Source organism: Rhynchophorus ferrugineus, unplaced genomic scaffold (assembly GCF_030347505.1).
Source record: "Rhynchophorus ferrugineus isolate W39M unplaced genomic scaffold, kcgeb_rfMv2 rfM1, whole genome shotgun sequence".
Lineage (NCBI taxonomy): Eukaryota > Metazoa > Arthropoda > Insecta > Coleoptera > Curculionidae > Rhynchophorus > Rhynchophorus ferrugineus.
In genome coordinates this window covers 5,125,398-5,148,487 of record NW_027472580.1, presented here as the reverse complement: position 1 = coordinate 5,148,487, position 23,090 = coordinate 5,125,398, and the positions used below count along the sequence as shown (strand labels likewise).

The 23,090-nt window shown below is 32.5% G+C and overlaps 2 protein-coding genes across 2 annotated transcripts in view; one reads left to right on the top strand and one right to left on the bottom strand.

Moving 5' to 3' along the window:
- Window positions 1-778: 778 nt before the first annotated feature.
- The window catches only part of wake (ankyrin repeat and fibronectin type III domain containing protein wide awake), a 429,559-nt gene continuing 407,247 nt past the window's right edge, over window positions 779-23,090 (top strand). The window contains exons 1-2 of the mRNA XM_076414707.1: window positions 779-912; window positions 4,360-4,536. Coding sequence (XP_076270822.1) covers window positions 905-912; window positions 4,360-4,536 — 185 coding nt within the window. The 5' untranslated portion in view covers window positions 779-904. The remainder of the gene's footprint in view (window positions 913-4,359; window positions 4,537-23,090) is intronic.
- On the bottom strand, window positions 4,622-11,498 carry LOC143199329 (uncharacterized). The gene is made up of 5 exons (XM_076409075.1): window positions 11,004-11,498; window positions 10,825-10,943; window positions 10,205-10,531; window positions 5,025-5,317; window positions 4,622-4,739 (listed from the first exon to the last, which is right to left on the bottom strand). The coding sequence occupies exons 1-5, from the start codon at window positions 11,323-11,325 to the stop codon at window positions 4,622-4,624; spliced, it is 1,179 nt and encodes a 392-aa protein (XP_076265190.1). The 5' UTR covers window positions 11,326-11,498.

Genomic DNA, 23,090 nt, shown 5'->3' with positions numbered 1-23,090 from the left:
ACCAATTTATTTTTAAAATTACTCAATAATATATCTTGCACGGCATCAAACAAATAATTAACATATTTTCCTCACCAGACCTGTTCGATAGGCAGAAACGGTAATAAGACCCCTCTTTCAAGTCATTCAATAAAAGCAATTTAATTAAAATACATATCCATTAGGTGTTAATATATGATATTGCCAGAAAATATTATATCTTTAAAGTAGGATAGGTATTCAGAAATTAAACAAATCTGCTGCAGTTATTCTAGCTGAATACCGTAAATATTTACAAAAGTTTGCGAATCGTTAGTTGTCCATTAACTTGTCTTCACTAATTCTCAAGCCATGGGACTATGCAATGTTAACTATATTATGAAGAATATTAGAAGTTTCTACATATGCATGAGCGAATATAAAACTACCATTAGGGAACATGAGTTTAGTCAAGAATTTGAAGTTGAAGATCAAGAATTAGAGTGATTACGTTTTTATCAAGGCAATAAGGTCCTTTTTGCTGCTCTAAAATATCATGGAATATAATTTTCATCGGGTGTTGGTATAATAGAAACTGCAATAGCTTATCTCGATATACTTTTTGATTTTTATTCAGAACTGTTGATTGTATTAAATTCTTTTAAAAATATATAATAGTATTTTCTTACTAGTATATTTAATCGGTTTAATCCTGAAGCAACCGTAATTCGTACGTTTAAATCAACGTCATCATTCTGTTACAGAACAATATCTGCAGCCGCCGCAGCATCATGTCAAATCCAGTCTGGCAGGACGGCTCTCGGTCGGGCGGGTTTCTTTCAGTCGAGATGATACCGCACCTTTGGAGACCAGACGAAAATCCGCTATTAGCAGATTATGTGGAAGCGGGCATTACGGTCCTGAGCGCAGTGAAGATGGCGGCCTGATGCTTCGGTAAGTACTTAACAGCGGATTAGTTCTAATCTGGAAAATCAAACGGCGAATGTTCGAATTCGTAAATACAAAGGGGCATTAGTAAAATAAAATATAAAATATCTACTGAAAAATAGTTTTTATAAAATAAGTTTAGAAAGGGATTCATAAAATAATTCATATTTAGTTTTTAATTATAGTTCTATTAGTTTAAAAAAATGTATTTATGAAACAACGTATTAGGTCAATAAAGTACTTTTAAACGATTTTGTTAATTTGAAGCTTTATTGTGAAAAATCGGTGCAATATATTTTGTTCGAAGTAATATCCATCGATAGCCGCCATTTTCCCAATTTTTTTGGGAAGTTTACGGATTCTCTCTCGGAATTACGGTGTATCTTTTAAGGCTATCCAAGGAATGTCCTATTTTTGATATGTTCATAAGAAGAGAAGCGCTACTCAAACTGGTCACCACTCATATTTGGGAACAAATAGTGATCAGAAGAAACTATGTGTGGAGAATAAGGCGGATACTTAACATTTTAATGTTTCCAAGTATGTTTTCACCGGTTTTGCAATATGTGGTCGAGCTTTTTTATGCTGAAGAATATTATTGCTGTGTTTTTGCTCGTATTGCGGCCGTTTTCCACGCACTGCTTGGGTCAAACGCATCAATTTTCGTCGTTAGTGATTCCTATTGATAGTTTCAGCGAGTAGTGTCTTCAAATCTCCATTGTGATTTTTTTTGTATGTCCAGTACGTTCTTTGTCTTCAGTGTCAATATCACTATAGTCTATCGCTAGTAAAAGTAGCTGTGAACTCACATCACCTCAATCTATGACGTCAAAACATTGCTATGTTGCCGCATTTAACTTTAATATTTAGTTTACTTTAGTTTTGTCATATAATAATATTCTAATGTAAATAATGAAACAAATATATTATAAAATATAATTTATTTTAACTTTCATATCTACTTAGAGAGCCACAATAGCTTATAGTTTAGAGTTATTTTGTTATATTTACGCTGGACTTTTTCTAAGCCACCTACGGTATCCCCAGAAGGCTTAATTCTCCTATTAATAAATGTATATCTAAGTAAAGTATTTTATTTTCATTACAGAACATATTTCTCAGAAAAATTATAAATCTCGTTGCCTTCACTTCTCTGATTTCTTATCCAATCATTCTGATATCACCGTATTTCTCCATATTTTCTTCCATAGCTAACTGTGTAAATTTTTCTTGATAAAACTTTATGTAATCACTGCATTATCCCAAGTGAATTTGGCGTATCTGCAAAACTGTTAGTATACTTCCAGCGTGAAAAGATCTACAATAAATTGCTAAAAAAATATTATAATTTACAAAACCTTATCAATTGTTATTCTAATTTTTACCATTTTCAATCAGCTTTTAACGTCTTATCAACTAGTTGAAATAACAAGTCCACTTATGTGCCTTTAAAAGTTGTATTCCTTTAAAAAAATGTCTGGAACAAGCATTGGACCTCTTCGTGGGTTATGTTTATATTAAGTCCTATTTTTCTTAACAGTGGTTGATGTTCTGACTTATATATTTATAAAGAGTTTCATTTAAGTTTTATAAGAATATCCTTCGTATTAACGGTTATCTCTGAAATAATTGCATTAAATTGTGTTTATATTTAAAAAAATAGCCACCGTTTTCAAACATTTCATAAATTTAATCATCAAGGTCACTAATACCAAGGTTGTTTTTCCTTTTTTGAGAGATTTCAGTTATATACTAATATTTAGCGCAGCTGTAACACAATAAAATTATTTACTATAAAAACCCTAGCAGCTTAATATTTAATTTTTTACAATTACTTACCTCCTTAACGCATTTTATCGGTAAGAACTTGCTTCCACTACCTCGTTCCTGTTCCTGTTTATATCACGCCCAAACAACATTTGCCGTGATATAAACTTGATGGAGTGAGTTCATTGCTACTTTGGATGGAATATACATTTAAAACGTCGAAACTAGCATTCACATGTTGAAATTGTTAGGGTTTGAATGCCATGAGTCTGACGTAGTCTTACAGTACAACAAAAATTATCTATATACCGATATATCGATATATCTTTTTTTCGGTATCGCTACCCAACGATACTGGCCTATTTCGCTATTTGCTGCCTTACAACTACAACTTATAAGTTTTTCCATTATGGGGATTATTATTATTTCCATGGGGACTATATTATCGTTTTACTCTAAAAGTTACATATTTTTGACCGAAATTGTGAATTCGGGCTACTGTGATCACCTTCAAATTAAACAATTTTTATCTACAGGGAATCCGCATGTTACTAGAGAAATAACGGCGGTTTTCGATTTGTACTCCCAACACAAAATGTAAATATAATGTATAATTTTGATATCAAGAATAAAATACCAGCGATAAATATTATTTTGGTTTTATTCCCAATCGTTGAATGTTGAATGCATTCAAATTATAAAACGAGAGAAAGTTTAAATCTATTTAAATTATTTTGTAAATATTTAAGATAATTAAAGAGTTCGAATAAATACTTCTCTTCTCAATATTTGCTGCTTAACCCTCGTATTCACACTTCATATATTGACAAGAAACACCACACATTACATATTCCATTATAATCTGACGATAGAAAAAAAATCCTGTTGTAAGAAGTTACCTCTATGCTGTGGGAGGGTTTCATTTTCCTTCGATATCAGCAACAATATACTCTTCTAAATTTTGAAGAAGTTATATATCTCTAGGGATTTTTTCGATAATACTGCGCAAGTGTTTTGTTGCTCATGAATATAATCAGCAGTCGAGATTGCTTCAATTTAATGTATAATATTATAATATACTTTATCTTAAGAATTTTTTGGACTACATTTTTATCAGGTATTAGTTTATATTTAATTCTATTTAACAGTTAACCAAATGTTTACCTACTGTTCAATTAAAATTAGGATTCTTCAACAATTTTCTAGATCTTATTGAAAATAGTAATATAATTTAAAAAGTTTACAACTACGGAAAGACACATTAATCTTTGTACACAATAGGTTGCATTTTTAGCAATAAGACTGATAGTGTGAATTGTTTAGTCAAAAACCAGATTTATATCCTATTGACCTGGTTCATCTTATACATCAAAAAGTTATTTTATGTTTAGGTGGTCACTGAAGTAAGCATACTAAAATTTTAAAAAACTATAAACTGCATGTTTTTCCAGAATAACCATGTTTTTTTGTGAACTTATTCTATTTAACAAAATTTTATTTTTGTATAAAACTGAGGACTGTTTGAATTAATTTGATTTTTCTGTTATTACAATGATGTTAATTAATGGTTTCATCATCAAAATTTAGCTGTAGTTCAGTTTTGGAAAACATATTTTTGGCAAACGAAACTAATTATTATCAATTTCTAGATCAATTTTCGCAATGTTAATGAATTGATTTATTTAGGGTACCATCTCCCCATGTGGTGGCTGCAAGGGCATACAGGATGTCATCATCTCCACAGCCTGGCCCATCAAGTAGCGGTGCTTTCTCCAGAATTAGTAAGCTGCTGATCCCTGGTAGTTCAAAAAATCAAATTGTCGTCGATGACTCCAACGTAACCAGAAGACTGAGCTGGGAAAGGTAAGCTTTAAACAACTCATATTAATTAATGTTCAAAAATTGTCTAATATCACAGCGGCTTTAAAAAGGATTTTTTTTATCTGGGTTAAAACCAGGCGATGGGCACATACCTGGTCGCGGAGATTTGCCGTGGAGCCAATTTGTCGGTCCACGGCAAATCTCCAACTTGTCCTCCGATCAAATTAGGTGGTACTGCCTCTGGGCTTACGAATACACTAAACCGCCTTACAGTTGACTCCTGTGGGTCGCTACTGTTATTGCATTAAATTTAGGGATATGGTACCCGCTAATCGGGCAGCCGTTATTGGACACGAGGACCCGGCGTAATAACAGATAGTGAAATGAATGATTGAGATTTCATATCTGTGCTTGATTTCTGGACTGTCAGTTTCTCTATGAATTTGCTTATTTTTGACAAACCATGGAGCGTTTAAGATTCTCCTGAGAAGCATATTTTGGAAAACTTGAAGCCGTTTCACCACACAAACTTGAGGAAGACCTTAGATACGCAGAGGAGTACGGGTCGAATTAGCATCTTGTAAAATAAGCATTTGATGGAGCTGGGAAGTCTGCTGGAAGGGCAGATCAGAAGAGATAGCAGATTTCTTGCTATTTCTAGGTACCTGATGTTATCCAGCCATGGAATTGTTACTGCCTCGATCTTAAATTGCAAGGTGCGGAGTGCGTAACGCTTCTTATAAAAAATGATGGCCTGGGTTTTCAGGTGTTTAAAAAGGAACTTCCCCATCGATGATATCAAAATATGACACATACAAAATTTCTAAAATAACTATAATGAATTATAATATCCTATTTAAACTAAATGTTCGTGTTTATCAAAGGCGGAATATTTTCCTGCAATATCCTAATTTGTTTTAATAGTTTGTAAATAATATTAAGAAATAGCTAACAGACAACTATTAATACACTATTAATTATTGTTAAAATAAGTCGATTATCCTATTTATTGTAATCGTAGAAACCATAAACTTGCTCTTAACTTTAGGCGCAAGAGCTGCCTTTTATATTTCGGTATTGTGTTAAACTAATGTAGTCATCTAGTTTTTCAATAATTTTGTTACGTTTTATAAAAAAACTAGAAGTCAATAATAGTAATTAATTTAATTAGACCTTTTAATAGATGAATTAAAATAATTAATATGAGTTGGTCATGTATCTGATTTAACATAAAATAGTTAAATCATGACCGCATCATACATTTTAGATAGATTTAGCCGCTAGTTACATATTATCCCTAGTTATATATTATCATATGTATTATTATTATATTATCTACATTACGAACATTACATTATGATGAAAAATTATGTTCGTTTTCAGAGTAAACATATATAATTATTTAGCATCCACAAATAATTATTTTTAATCTCAGATACAAAAGGCAGCCTAAGTATTACGTAACAAAATAAATTAATAGCAACTAGGATAAAGGAGTGCCTTTTGACCCATTTTAACCCGCTATAAAACCAGTTTTACCAGGTTTTGCATTAATGCATATACGTTAATTAATTCCAACGCTGATCAAAGGAATTTTATTCTCTATATTCTCTATATCAACCATAGAACAGGGCATAATATTTAATTCCAGCTGTAAATATTAACTGTATGATTTAATATTTACAGATTTTTTCTTAAAACTTATATTAAATTTATTAAATTAATTTATAATTAATGTTGTGCTGTACTTGCGTCAATATGCATTTCGCTAATTAAAATTAAATAAGATTACTAAATTACTTGTAGATCTATTAGAAGTTTGGTTCGCTTCGCTTTTCTGATTTCTTGGGTGTTATCCGGTAATTGTCTATATTCTGCTTCTTGTGATTCCATATTCTTGTGATTTAGTAACCTTACGCCATCTTCTATACTGAAATCTTGGATAAGTTGTAAATCCATTTGATTTCGGGGTCATAATGTGGAATTTTTGACTTCATTCTATTACTAGTTTAGTTTATTTTAGTTTAGTTTTAATGTTTTGGGGCAATCACACATTTGAAATCTAAAATTCTAAATAGACTTTTACTGATAAACCAATCTCTTTGATTCTAAGTAAAATTGGAAGTATCTTTCGGCCAACAAGTACCGTTCTTTGATTTTGAGTCTGATCAGCCCTGATTTTTTCCTAAGGTGATATCTCCAATTTAATCTACCTGCATGAGGAAAGGGGTATCCCCCAAGTGATATAACTAGGTCTTTGCAAATTCGCTGTATCACAAAATTTTTACGGACAGATTTGGAATTATTAAGCTGAATTTCTAGTCTCTAACCCATTTGAAGGTCTTGTTGACTTAAATTTTTTCAACAGCCATGGTCAACAAACGTCCCAAGGGCTACTTCTTTTGTTGTTGGAATATTAACTTGTATTAATAACTATATTAAAATTACAGTCTCTTCTAATAAAAAACATTTTGCCTAATTTTGAATGTTTCTGTATTATTTTTAACTCCAATTAAAACAAAATAAACATAAAAAGTTGAAAAGTAAATGTTTGATTGTATAATCTACTAGCTGACCCGACAGACTTCGTCCTGTCAAAAAGATTTGTAATGTGGCAGTTTTTGTGCCTACGTATTTTAAAAAATTCTCCTGAACAGAACCATCACCCTGGTGATAGGGCGTTGTGAATAAAAAATAATTAAATAAAACATATATAAGGATTGAAAAGTAAGTAATCGCTTTATTGTTAATCATGTGAATCATAATTATTATTATTATTATCATTATATTGCTTTGTGGTATACGATGTTTTTTGTTTGATTACCTGGCGCATAGATAAACAAATCTGATGGTTTTCCAACACGGGAACAGGCAACATACAATTGACCATGTGAGAAACATGGGTTTTCTAGATTAATACCACAAACACTTAATGATTGCCCCTGGGACTTGTTTATAGTCATAGCAAAAGCAAGCCGTCAACATGTCTATAGGAAATTTGCCATTACCAATGTCAATGAGTTGTTTAGAGAATATGTTTCCAGATTGGTCATTTTGCAACTCGACACGCATATTCTTGCTTAAATGAAGTACTTTAACATGTTTCCACAAATTGGAGGACTTTAGACATGCATTGAGTTCATCAGCTGGCGTTGATCGTGGAATCACTGGCAATGTTTGACGAAAATCTCCTGCTAATAAAATCATTGCACCACCAAATCGGTTATTATTGCTACGTAGATCTTTTAAGGTTCTGTCTAAAGCCTCCAAAGATTTTTTATGTGCCATCGTGCATTCATCCCAAACAATCAATTTACATTGCTGCAAAACCTTTGCCATTGCAGAGTTCTTCGAAACGTTGCAGGTTGGAGTTTCATTGCTTTGCATATTTAATGGCAATTTTAGTGCTGAATGGGCTGTTCGACCACCTTCAAGCAAAGTTGCTGCGATTCCCGACGAAGCGAGTGCAAGTGCAATTTTATTTTGTGAGCGAATTGTTGCTAATATTAATGAAATAAAAAAAGTTTTTCCTGTACCACCAGGTGCATCTAAGAAATAAATCCCTCCAGTTTCATCATTTGTTACTTTCATAAGAGTTTCAAATACATACTTCTGTTGTTCATTTAACAGTGGAAGATTTGTTTGAATTTATTCTTTCAAAGCGTTGAGATCATACAGTCTTTCTCGATGCAACTCTTGGTTAAAAGCGTCATGCATTGGACGATTGGGCGCGGTCAGGCCTAATTGAATTAATAGTTTGTTTGACATTATCAAGCACATGTCCTCAATTGAAATCAATGCTTCATTGTAAATTTCTTCACTGATTTGTATATTTGGATTTCCCATTCTATTCCGTATTTGATACAAAATATCATCACACATATAATCTTTGTACTTCATCCACAAATCAATTGGGTTTGATGGGAAGCATGTAGATATGATTATAGAAAACAATGTTCGTATTTGATGAGTGTGTGATGATATTACAGCATCATTGAGAGTTTGATCCCAATGAGCGTCATTTTCAAGCAATTGCAAACGTTGACAGGCTTCTCTGTAGGATCCACACAATTCACCATCAACAGTTCGTAACTGTTGGAATGATGTTGGGCCACGTACATTGACTAATAGCAGTCGTAAATAAAAACATTCATCATTGCTTGGATGTACTGAATAAATCCGGCCAATCGCATCGGTGGAATATACATCTGTATATCCTGGAACTGGTTTTCCTTGTTTCCGTCGTATAAATCTCCTTGAGGATTGATTCCAGGTATAATATTTTGGCATTTCAGAATATAGCAATGTTTGTGCGAAATCATCGTTTTGGCATGTCTCAAAAAAACTGGTTAATGTAGTAGATGGTGGCTGAGCAGCTCTTTGTACTGCGTTCTGTGCTGTAAAATACACTCTTTGTCCATTTTCTAAATGCACAGCTAAGTGAACAACAGAAGGGTGTCTCTCATGAATAGGAAAAGAAAATATTCGCCAAACTGCTTCATTACTACTGACATAGCGGCCCATTTGGTATTGGGTAACTTCATCATTAGAATTCTCTGCACCAATTTCAATCACAGCCATATCACTCCCTTTGCTTACATATTTGCAAATGTATTTAATCGATTTCACTGAATGGCAAGATTCAACGTTGATGTGTGCTTTGAATGTCTTTGATAAAATGGGTGAATATGGAACAATCCAACGATTATCTATTTCAATATCTTGTTGATTTAATTTGACAATTGTTGATTTTCCATTGTCTGCTGTCGATCTGCGACGATACAATGGATAACCGTCATTACCAGTAATTGTTTCCGATATTAATGTCCGTGGATATCGTTTTGAACATTTACCATCCATCATACACGGTGAATTTTGATTAAGAGTTCCACAGGGACCATGTATCATGTTTTTGATAACTACCTCATGCAATCCAGGATCTACTTGTACATTAGGGATTTCAGCTGATATCACTGCATCAACTTCATTTGGCCTTATCTTTTCAACCAACCAAATCAAAATGTGTGCATGTGGCAATCCTCGTTTCTGCCACTCCACAGAATACATCCAGCAGCGTGTCTCACCAAACACATTATGTTTTACGATGAAATTCATTAAAGATTTCAACTTTTGTCTAAAGACTCTGGCTGTAATATCATGACGATCAATGGATGATTTCCCAGGTAATAACTCCTGCTTAATTTCTATCCATTGCGGATTGCATGTAAATGTGATGAACAAATCTGCTGTACCATAATGACGAACATACGACATGGCATCTTGAGCATATTCGTGCATATGCCGAGGGCTTCCGATGTATGTTGCTGGAAGAATAGTCATCCGACCGACATTCTGTGCATTTCCATCAGTATTAATCGCATCTCGAAGGTGAATATACTCTTCAGATCGGAGTTTGGTTTGATTCAACCTGATGAATGTTAATCTCTCCGTTTCAATTTTAACATACATGTCATCAACATATTTGTGATATAATCGCCGACATTTCAATATGTGATTATCTGCATTTTCCCGAATCATTAGGCGGTATGAATAATAGTTCATTGAACTGACTTTTTTGTTGGTTTCAGAACCTGTAAACAGATTTTGTTTTAATAACATTCAAATATAAAATTAAAATACATAATATAGTGACTGAGATATTATCGCCATAGCTAAACTAATATTTTAGTTACCTGTAGTTTTCTCCAACTACAACGATAGCAACTTCATCAATAGTTGGTGCATTAAAACGTCTTGTATGTTGACCTGCAGGTGTTTTATCAGCTCTGATTACAATTTTGTGATTATCGGATGGCATCAGATCCAGGGCAGTTTTAAACAATATAATCAATTGATTGTGTTGATGAAATAAAGTTTGTAATTGTTCTACAATAGACCTTTTTACTAAATTGTTATGTGCACAACGCAGATCAATTTCTTGTGGTGAATTGCCCATAAAATAAATTTGCAGGAATTTGTTGTCGCTATCTGACACTGGTAACAGTGAACCTGCTCTGTGATATATTTGCCCTTGTATCTGTAAATAAAAAAAATATTATGGTGTGGTATAAATTAATGGATTGTCAATGATCAAACTTAAATAATATTTGATCTTAAAAAGTATATATTTAGTTTTAACTAATATCTATCAAATATAAAATGTAATAAAAGTGTTATATAAAATATATAAACTGAATCACCATATAATATGATGACTAAGTGATATATTTCGTAATGATTAAGAAATTGAAGATTAGTAACACATCTTAACTTTGGTGACAGAAAATTTTGTTCGCTAAAATAATTATGAGTAACTGCTATAATACATACCTTGAAAGTTGGCATAAAATTTTCCCGAACTGCATTTGTTGCCCCAAATGAAGTCATTTGAAAGCAATTGTTATATTGTTGAATATGTATCAAAAAGTGTATAGAATCTGTTCCTATTCCTGAAACCAATGAGTACAATGGTTCTGGTGGTGGATCCAATTGTATCAATTTCACTTTACCATTTGCGCAACACAATCCATTGGCTTCGTTTTTGTATTTTAATGCCTTACAGTGTGAGCAAACCAAGTTCATAGAACCAATAACAACACATTGGTAGTTACTGTAGTCAATTGACACATCGTAACTGAAAGCAGCTGGATTCAAACTTGCGCGATTATTAGTTGAATGTCGCGCTCGCGCTTCACGCGTTTGTGATATCCGAATTCTTTCACGTTCATTTCCGTCGTCACGTTCTTGTGCAGTACGATTAGATCGGTAATTAGTTTGGTTTATAGCATTTCTGGTTCTTCTACCTAAATTGCTTCGTCTTATAGGAGGCATATCAAATATAAATTATTTTTTCACTAATCACGAACTAAACAAACACTAACTAACTAAACACTCTGCACAAAACACGATATACGAATTTGTTTCGTGTATCACTTGACAATTCATCTGTCATCTGTCAAAAGTCATCTGTAACAGACAACTTTTTTTTTTAAATTTGATATGACTTGAACTCAAATCCTTTTAAGCCGTACGAATTGTTTTATTTATTTAAAATTTGAATTAAATTTTAAACAAATAAAAAATTTTAAATAAATAAAACAATTCGTACGGATTAAAAGGATTTGAGTTCAAGTCATATCAAATTTTAAAAAAAAAAGTTGTCTGTTACAGATGACTTTTGACAGATGACAGATGAATTGTCAACTGATACACGAAACAAATTCAAACAAAAAGGGCTATTTTAAGGGTTTTTCCAGCAATAATTCTAATTTTTCTCGCCGTAAAAACCATCCCTGAACTTCAACGAACATTTTAAAAAAAGATTTGGCCAAATTGGTCCAGGCGTTGTTGAGTTATGCGCTTAGGAACATATTTTGCGATTCATTTTTATATATAAGATTATAAAACGTCTATTCTAAATCACTTAAAACTAAATCACATTGCTAACAAATACTAATTTATTTTTAATGATTATAACGCAATGTCGCATGTACATTTGGAATGACTTTAAATAGAATTTACTATAACAATTTAAAACCTTTTCGTTGTTTTTGCATTAAAAAAGTTTCAAAAATATTATCTCTTTCAAGCCGTTAACACATTTAATTCAAAAAGTTTTAGAATAAAAATAAGCTGTAAAAAATTGCTGTATATAATAAGTTTCTAAAAGGGTTTCATATGAAAAACATCATATTTCCTTTTATTATTTCATGTTAAATAATTATTAATTGTTTTATTCAGGACTTATGTATAGTAATACATTATAAACGGGATGTTGTCGATTCCTTTCGTCCAAGGCCAAAAAAATATCAACAAGAAATACTGTTATCAAAAATTAAACTCATATCATCCCTATTCGCTTGGGTTATCTTCATTGAACTTCTTGTAAAGTTCTGATTAAATATTTCGATATCGATATATCGATCGTTTTACCACAAGAACATTTTATATATAAGGACTATAAATTCAGTGTGAATATCTATTGCCTATTGCATCACTTTATAACAGGTGGGGCAAACGTTTTTTTTTGGTTATGTGAGTTTTACCTCAGTTTCACTATAAACATTATATTGTGTAGTGAAAATTATCGTTTCATTATTGTCACTCAGCGGAAATTGCGTTAAAAATATTCTAACCGTCCAGTGCCTCACAAAACCACAATTTGTTGTTTACATGCGAATTTTCGAGACTACGGTACGACAACAGACAGGCTTCGTTCTGGAAGACAACGGACGCCTCGTAATTCTGAAAATGTCGCTCTGTGCGTGATAGTCTTACAGAGTCTCCAGAAATAATAATAAAATTAAAGGCAAAGTAAACTTTTTATGAACAATAAACCTATTTATCTTTTCTTTGAGCAAATTTATAGATAATCAAAATGGTAGCAAGGCTTTTGCGCCAAGTAATATATAATTATATTGAAATCAAGAGTCACGTTTATAAAATTTCCATTATCCAAGAATCATTATTTTTTACATCAAAATGAAAAATTAAGACTCATTATGTAAGATATGTTGATTGCACATTATCAAAGGACATTGAGGCACTTTAAACTTATTACTACCAGTATAAATTTCAATTGATACTTGTTTTACTAAATAATAGCTGAGTGATATTAGCATTAACTGGACTGCTTCGAAATTGACATGGTGAAGAAGCCATTATTCATAACTCCAGTCCATATTCTAAATGGCTTGATTAATATGGCCAATTTCCAAGTCTCCATCGAAATAACTATTTTTGGAACGTCACCAAATACCATTAAATCACTCTTTAATATGTTTTTCTGACAATGCTGAATTATATTCAAATTGATTTTCTTGCCACAACATCATATCTGGATGCTATATATCCAAATAGGCTTAAAGATTTTCGGTACAGCAGTACGTTTTTGTACATCCTTTTTTTCCAAATCACCGGTACATTTTAAATTTAATATTAAATTCTTCTTTATAATTCTTTACCAAAGCACAAGCGGTTTTGCTAAGTTAAGATATCGTACTAGGTTTTTGGTTTTATTTTGAATACTATATCCTAAATATAAGACTTTAATATTTCTATATCTCTCTGGGCATGCTTAATATAACAGATCAATTGGAAAGGCCCCGGCCTGACAGATAGATGGCGCTACTACAATTAAATAAATATGTTTTTTAGTTAGCCCTAACCCTCAAACCAGGTATGTATAAATATGACAACTGCCGGATGATTAGTTTGCGAATTATAGCATTTTGAGTGAAGCAACTTTGCTTATTGTAAAAAATGGATATAAAGGAATTTCTAGTGTTGATAAAATATTGCTTTTTGAATGAAAAAAATACAGTTTAAGCAAAACTTGCCTTCAAGCCCAGTTTCCGAACACTGCTTCAGTAAAATCAGCCATCAAGGATAGGTATGCTAAATTTAGATGTGGCGAAATGAGCACCAAAGACGCTAATGAGCACCAAAGACGCTAAACGCAGTGAACGCCCAAAAGAGGTTGTTACCGACGAAAACATTAGAAAAATCTACAAAATCATTTTGAATGACCGTAAATTGAAATTAAATGAAATAGCAGACACTCTAAAGATGTCAACTGAATGGGTACATCATATCATTCACGAATACTTGGGCATGAGAAAGCTCTGTGCAAAGTGGGTGCCGCGCGAACTAATTTTTGACCAAAAACAACGACGAGTTGATGATTCGGAGCAGTGTTTGAAGATGATCAAGCGTAATAAGCCCAACATTTTGCGTCGATATGTGAGAATAGACGAAACATGGCGCCATCATTTCACTCCGAAATCCAATGGACAATTATCCGAGTGGACCGCACACCATGAACCCTGTCCAAAGCGTGGAAAAACGCAACAGTCGGCTGGTAAGGTTATGGCGTCTGTATTTCGGGATGCACGTGGAATAATTTTCGGGATGCACGTGGAATAATTTTCATTCACTACCTTGAAAAAGGACCATCAATAGTGACTATTAGATAGCGTTATTGGACCGTTTGAAAGACTAAATCGCCGAAAAACGGCCACATTTGAATGAAAAGAAAGTGCTGCTTCACCAAGACAATGCACCGTGTCACAAGTTAGTAAAATGGATGGCAAAAAATGCTGGCTGGGAACACATTTTCGTCGAATGAAGAGGTGATCGCCGAAACTGAGGCCTACTTTGAAGCAAAGGACTAATCGTACTACAAAAATGGCATCGAAAAGTAGGAGTATTGCTATAATCAGTGTATCATCCTTGAAGGGAATTATGTTGAATAAAAAAACTAATTTTGCCAAAAAAATGTGTTACTATGGTAGGCCGGGGACTTTTCAATTGACCTTTTATATTATCGTATCAAAAGCCTGAGCCATATCAAGGATACGCTTCTTTCCTCCTGCGTTATTCCAATTATATATTATTATATTAATTCTATAAATTTAATATATGGTTGATGGTTTGTCCACGACACCAAATTGATGCATTAAAATTATGCTGTTTTCTTGTAATAATTCAGAAATTCAAATATTCTTTAAAATAATATAAAAATTGAAACAAAATTACTATTTAAATCTAAAAATTAAACAGAGATGATAACAACTAACATAAACGTACTTGCGATAAACAGTATTAAAAGGGATGTAAGCTTCAAGGATTACACTATATTATACTATACGATAAATTAAATCTCACTAAGTTCTCTCTCCGTTTCTCCTTGAGACTAATTTTCGACGAGAAGCAGTTTTTACAACTACAATTGAATTAATGGAGTCTAATGCCTGAAAATACTCTCTGCTATGTCGAGACAAACAAAATATTTAGTTGAAACTATTTCAAGGACTTTAGAGGACAGAGTACAGCAGATTCGTTTAAAGCCATTGGATATAAATAACACTACCATATAAAGAATGCTTATCTACATCTAATCATAACAAAGTGGCAAATAAGTTAATGTATTAAAATAGAAACAGAATGAAAACTATTTAGATTTGTTACATGCACCCAGTGGATCCAGATTTTTATATATTAACGAAAATGTACTGCTGAGTTTTGTCCTTAAAATGTGATACCAATGAAAAAATTATAAGCGATTATAAATAACAACAGAATCTGGGTTAAAGATAAACAAATATGATATGTGTATTTAATAATATCCACAAATAGTTCACAGTAAACTACTTTATATTTTTCGAAAAAATATAAATAATATATGGAAATGTTGTCTTGTATATTTAATGATAATTCATATAATAGGTGTAATAAAAACAAATCCGAATTTTTTCATAGAATTGAAAGAAAGACTGAAAAGAAAACCTACCAATAATCCTTGAATACTAACAAGGCAATATTCCACCTAAAGCAAAGCAAAACCTTCCTGAATACCAATTCTGGCTTAGTAAGCTGCGCTAGAGATGGCTCAGCTTCAACATATGGAAATTGGGATAATGTGTCTTTTGTTTTAACTTATACGAAACTCATCCATCCCTATTTTCTCCTATCTGGTCTTTCCCAAATGGTTCCAAACCTTTTTGTTACAATGCTGCTGAGAAGACAAACAGTGATTATTTCACCATTTTTATGATTATACTCCAATTTCCTGACTATTAACACAAACCAAGAGATTTATAAAAATCTATATTGAGAGTAATTGTAAACAAATGACAATACTAGATCTTAAATATTCTATGGACGGTTACCATTTAAACAAGTTTTCGCCATGTAGTTCAGGCATGCTTCTTCAGACGAATTTTCAATCATCATTGAACTAATAATAAAATTATATATATTAAATTAATATTTTATATTAAATATAATTAATAAATATATTAAAATTATTTATAATATATATATATATATATATATATATATATATATATATATATATCAAAATTTAGTGAATATGCAGAACTGTTTGCATTATGGATCAACATAATTTAACAAGTTTTATGTAAATTAACCTATAACCAAAGAATTACATGATCTTTTTTTACATCTTATAACTATTTATAATTAAAAATAAATTATTTAGATAATATTTATATAAAAAAATATGTAAGGAATTAAAGTTAAACCAACTGTCAAGAACTAATGTAGTATAGCGCCTGCACATACCCTATATCTCCTGCCTAGAGGAGAAAATCCCCATCAAAAAGTATTTCAAAGAGTTCAACGGGTTTAACGATTATATCCTAAGGTCGATGGTCAATGTCTCCTGGATTACTGTGTCTGCAGAGTTCAAACTCATCGCGCCATATTTATTGTTACGTTTTTCTATGTTCGATAATAATATAAAATAAATAATATTTATTATCGTCATTTATTTTTCAATAACATTCGTGAAGATATTACTGTATTGTACCATAAGAAATATAATTGATATGAGATTTTTATTCTGCTACTTTTTTAAAAACATTTTCGTTGCATTTTGTTTAAACGTGTTCATCAATTGATCCAATAATATGACCATCTAATTTTTCAACAATTTCTCAATTTTCTAACTAATTACTTGTTAAACTTAATAGCTGCCACAATTTTTGATAGTGTTGTATATTGAACATGACAATTAGGCTGAAGCTATATATTTACAACGTGGGGCAAAAGGCCCGCTACTATTTTGATTGCCTATAACTTTGCTCAAAGGAAAGATAAGTAAGTTTGGTTTTCATAAAAAATTTATTTGGTCTTTTTATTCGTTATGATTGAAAATTTTTATCGACTAAATGGTGACCGCGATTCAATATGAAACTATCGACTCTTTTTAAGTCATTATTCATGTCATCCTGCAACATTTGATGCTGAATTTCTTCAATTTCGCGATGAATATTGTCTTTTATTGTTTTCAATGGACGCAATGATGTTTCATTAATTAATTGATGATTCTGTGCTCCCCAAAACCGACTGTTCTGTTTATTGACGTGGCAATTGAAAATAAATTGAGCTTCATCGCTCATTATGAATTTAAGCGAAAAATCTTTAATTTCACCAGACAGCCTATATTAAACTCATTGATCAAGATCTCTCGTTAGCAATTTTTGGACAAATTGAATTTTGAACGGAACATTTTCAAATCAGTTATCAAGTTTCGCCTTAAACTGCGTGCATAAATGTGTAACTGGAAACCACGACTCCGAATTGATGTTTCTGAAGGCACTGCAACACTATGGCCCATTAGAGTAACATTTTCAGCGATACGATAGGTCCGTTGTTTTCCAGAACGATGCCTGTCTGCTGTCTTACTGCCTTACTTAAATTGTCGTTTTGTAAGGTACTGGATCATTAGGATATTTTCGACGCAATTTTCTCTGCCAATAATGGAACTATTATTTTCAATAAATATTGTCACTATTTCTGCTCGTTCTTGTGGCGTATTTTTATATATAATAAAATTTGGACGTCTACACAACACAATGGTTATATAACCAAGATGGTGCGTAATCAGAATAATCCTTTTACATCCCCACCCATGTTATTTGAAAGTAGGCAAAAGCTATATACAAGAATATAAGATTAAAAAGTTAGTTAGCATTAGTGCATGTTGTCTGAGCCCATCATTTTCAACTACCAATAGCCAATAACACTATTATTATGTATTATTTAACACATTATTTACCATGTTTACTATAGATTTTACTGTCATACTTCATGTTCTTCCAGTCTTCCGAAGAATTTGTATATATCGATTCCAGAGGCACTTTAAGTATATCCTTCCATATAACATATGTCCCATCATATTTGTTTTAGTTAAAATAATATGAAAATATACCTATCTGTTAGAAGTTAGAAGTGTAGCTTTATTTCTAGTTTTAATTATAATTCCTATATAATTATTTATCTACTATACTATTGTATAAGTTCGTCGAAATTCATACATTTCATCGGTCATTTTCATCATTTTAACGAATTTAAAACAGATTATTGTGTATTAATTTGCATCGGATACGTTTGTAACCAATTTCATAAAGCCCCACTGACAGGCTTCACTTTTCAACTTCTGCTATTTCGTCGAAATGTGAACAAAAAAATGTTTCAGTAATTCTTGAAATGTGAATTCATCATGTGAATACTAATTTAGGCGTCTTAAAAAGCCGATTTTGAGACCGAAGACAAAGAGCATTCTGGATAGCCAGAAAACGTGAAGGCTAAGGTTTGAAGGAGCACTCGATGATGATTCGTGTAAAATTCAAGAAATACATGCAAAACTAGTGGGAGTAACACAAGGAACCATTTCCAATAGTTTGAAGAAGGTGAGAATGGTTCAAAAACTTGGATATGTTGTTTTTGTTTTTTAATTAATTATATCTTACATTAGATATGCTTGGTACATCTTAATATACAAATTAATTTATTACTACTGTTCTGTTGTACTTGCACTAATACACAAGCAGGGCGAGTACGGAATTAATACATCAATATGTATTTCTCGGATATGTTGTGCCATATAAATTGGAGTCGACTTATATTGAAAGGTATTTGGTCCTGTGTGAAATGGCCAACCTCAAGGTAGGCCAGAATACGAACAAAGGCATATTTTGTAAAACCAATGAAAACATACGGGGACATATAAAAGCGGGAACTACCGCACCCGCAGTATTCCCCAGATCTTTCTCCTTCTGATTAGTATTTCTTCCGACAAATAAATCGTGACTTGTCTGAGCACCACTTCACTTCTTATTAAAATACCTAAAAATAGGTCGCTTCGTCGATAGCCTCAATAGATATAGGTTTCTTTCCAGATGAGATCCATCAATTGACTGAAAGTTGGGAAAAAGTAGCGGCTTTGTCGATCCATAGAACTTCGAAAAAAATACATTGTACCGATTCGACGAAACCCTTTAAAACCAATAAACAGGCTATTATATTGCATATAACACATTAATTGACAAATCGCCAGTCGCTGTCACTACAGATTGCACCATTAACATTCTATATATTATTTCACAAGTCACAACACTTGTAGTGACTCCAATTAGAATATTTTCAGAGAAGTTAGAAATAATCAATGTTTATAATGTCTTTCTTCAGAGTATATCTAGCTGAAGAGATCTAAATAAAAAAATGTTCAATATGAACCAAGTTCAAATGCTACAGAGAGGGAAAGAGAAAGGAAAAAGAAATATTAAGGTCAAAACAGTATTCTTAACAGTCTACCAATAGCCCGTGTTAGCAGAATACTAAAGATAATATAGGAAACCATAGAGAGAGATGCCTCCAACTTTTCCAAACCCCAAAACTAAACTAAAATAGCTCTGTTAAAGACGACCAGTTTAAAAGACACAAATAAATAAGACACTTCTCACAGTAACCATCCCATAAATATTAAAAATATATTGCTTATTGATAAAACTTCTATACTAGAACTCCCATACTGAAGCTGCAGCCTATAATGCTCCCAAAACGTTCGCCGTCATCATAATCGGTTACTGAGTGACGTTTTATTGGCATACTGAAATAAACAGGAATCAATAACACATGATTAATAGGTATCTCAGTTCCTCCATTCATAAATACTTTTGTCAAAATTGATTTATTTAAAATATTTTCCGTTTGTTTCTATACATCTTGTCCATCTTTCAGACAATTTATGGGTGCCATCCCAAAAAAAGAACTTTTTGTCTCTTAAGGCAAACCACTTATCCAGTTATTTTCTAACTTCTTCGAAATTGACGAAGTGCTGTTCTGCAATCCCGTGTCTCTCTGAAGCGAAAAGTCGTTAGTCGGAGGGGGCATGGCCTGGAGAGTACGGCGGGTGCGATAATATATACCATCCAAGTACAATTAACGCTTCCTTGACTGGTTTTACTTTATAATACGCGCGTTATCGTACTCTAGAATTACTTTAACTTGACTTCTGAACCATTTTGAAGGTATTTCCATAATTTCATGGCTCGAATTGATCATTCATTTTCAATACCAAATACTGTTAACTCTTTGATCAGGTTTTAATAGTTCGTAATATACCACGTCACTTTGGCCCCATCAAACACAGAGCTTTGTCTTTCGACCAAAACGATTTGGCCTTGAAGTCGATCGACCGGCTTCGCCATGCTATAACCATACTATATGTCTTTAGTGTTTTCATAATCAATCCACTTTTCATCAACCGTCACTATTCGATGCAGAAATTACCTCCAATCATACCTTTGCAGTAATATTTCACTGACAATTTTTCGATGTTTCCATTTGTCTATCAATCAACAGATATGTCACCCATCTTCCCATATATCGGATTTTCACCAAGGGTCGTAATCGGTCGCTAATCATTGCTTGGGCCACACTTAACGCTTCTGTCAATTATTTTAGCTTGCACATTAAAATCATCACTTTGGAATATTTGAAACCGCACCTCACATACTTTTAAAGTTAGAGCACGCTTATCGCAAGTTTCTACCAGTAGACAATACCTTTCAGTGGATTTTTTCTTTTGATAAATTACAAAAAGTAATGCATATTTTCAGGTACGAAACTTGATATTTTCAAAGATATATAAATCAATGACAGTGTTATTTTTGCAAAATATAACAAGTATATTTTTGGAGCTTGATCTCAGCAGATTAAATTTTTTTTTACTCTTCGTGAGTCCACAATCTGCCCTATTGGCAATAAGTATTACTTCTGTCTATATTATATATACATGGCACTTCATTAAGCAATCTTCTGTATAAAATATTATCTTAATTAATTAGTCTTATTCTAAAGTCTACATATGTCCAGTAATCAGATCAAGTGGTGTTAAACGTTTTAGTCTACGCACTTCACTATCACGTCGCATATTTAGCTGATTAGCGAGTACATTGGGATGCACTGACACTCTTTCGAAGTACTTCACACAAACACGTTGGATTACACTCGTTATAGGTTCTAGAGGAATATCGCGTTGTATCACTTTATTTGAAATATAGTACGGAGCATCAACAATGGCACGCAACACCTTATTTTGGAACCGTTGAATGATGGATATATTAGATTTGCTTGCGGTACCCCATAGTTGAATTCCATATGTCCAAATGGGCTTGAGTATAGACTCATACAGCAATACCTTGTTATCTAATGATAACTTGGATTTGCGCCCAATGAGCCAATACATTTGATATAATTTTAGTCCCATTTGTTTCCGTTTAGAGAGTATGTGCTTCTTCCAGGTTAGGCGTCGATCTAAATGCATACCAAGATATTTAACATGCTCTGCTTGGGGGAGTTGACGATGATTGATGTTCACTGGTGGACATGTTCTTCTACGCAGAGATTAAAATAACATACGTGTTAAATTATATCATTGCATACTTAAGCTTAGAGCGACATCTTCTAGAAAAACCGGTAATGACTTTCCGATACACCTGGTATCACTATAATTATTTTTATTAAGTATTTTTTTTAATTTTGTGAATTTATATTTTTATTCAAGTTTCAGGTGCATTTTACTCATTGATAATTCTAACAGAAACCAACATCAGGAGTCGAAATAATAACACCTCAAAGTCAAAATATCTCTTGAAATGTTTAATTCCAACTCTCGAATTGAAACTTTAGCTTCCCTGCAACAACAATAGAAGGAGTTTCCGCTCGAACACACCCTCGAGTCCGGAACGAAATTACAATCTGTTCCATTTTATTCTTTAAAACTTTAGAAATCTTTCAGGATACGTCTTTGCATATTTTATTTAGTAACCCAACCCAAGCGTGATTTCAAAGACTAGTGCGCCGGCCATGTCTCCGAACGTATAAAAAGGAAAACGTCTCCTTTTCATCCTATTTCGTTTTTTTTTGTTATTTTGTTGAGTAGATAGATTTATAAGAAAAATAGAATTTGTATAATATAGTTTTTCTGACAGTTTTATTGTTCTAAAAATTAAAACATATTAGAATTAACGGAAAATCATAGTTATTAGTACACAATAAATTCTTATTATACAAACAAGTACTGAAACCTATATGGATATACGGAATACAATTACGGGGAAGTCCTGCGAAAAGTAATATAAGAACAATACATGTTTTCCAGAACAAAGTCGTGAGAAATATTGTAGGTGCACCGAGATATTACAGGATATTACTGAAAACTTACATCGAGACTTTCCGACTCTCATGTCAATATCGAAGTAATACTCTTCTTAATACTCAACTCTTGGATAACACCGGAACAGAAGATCAAAAGACTCAAAAGAATCAAACCATTTGATCTTGTGTAGTGTAGTGAGGTGCATTTAATAGAAAGACAGTAGAGTTAATACACAAACGTTACTACACCAGAAACTAAGATAGAGCCGATGGGTCCTCCTAGATATATACCTAGATATATACCTAGATGTAAGCTAACAAGTTAATTGAAGAGTCCCGGCCTGACACATAGGTGGCGCTACTAGAATTAAATCCATAAGTTTTTGTTATCCCTAACCCTCAAAACATGCGTGTATAAATTTGACAGCTGTCGGATTATTAGTTTGTGAATAATAGCATTTTGAGTGAAGCAACTTTTGTTATTGTGAAAAAAAATTGATAAAAAGGAATTTTGCATGTTGAAAAAATATTGCTTTTTGAAGGGAAAAAAATACAGTTGAAGCAAAAACTTGACTTGATGCCGAGTTTTCGGATACTGCCCCAGAAAAACCAACCATCAATGTTTGGTA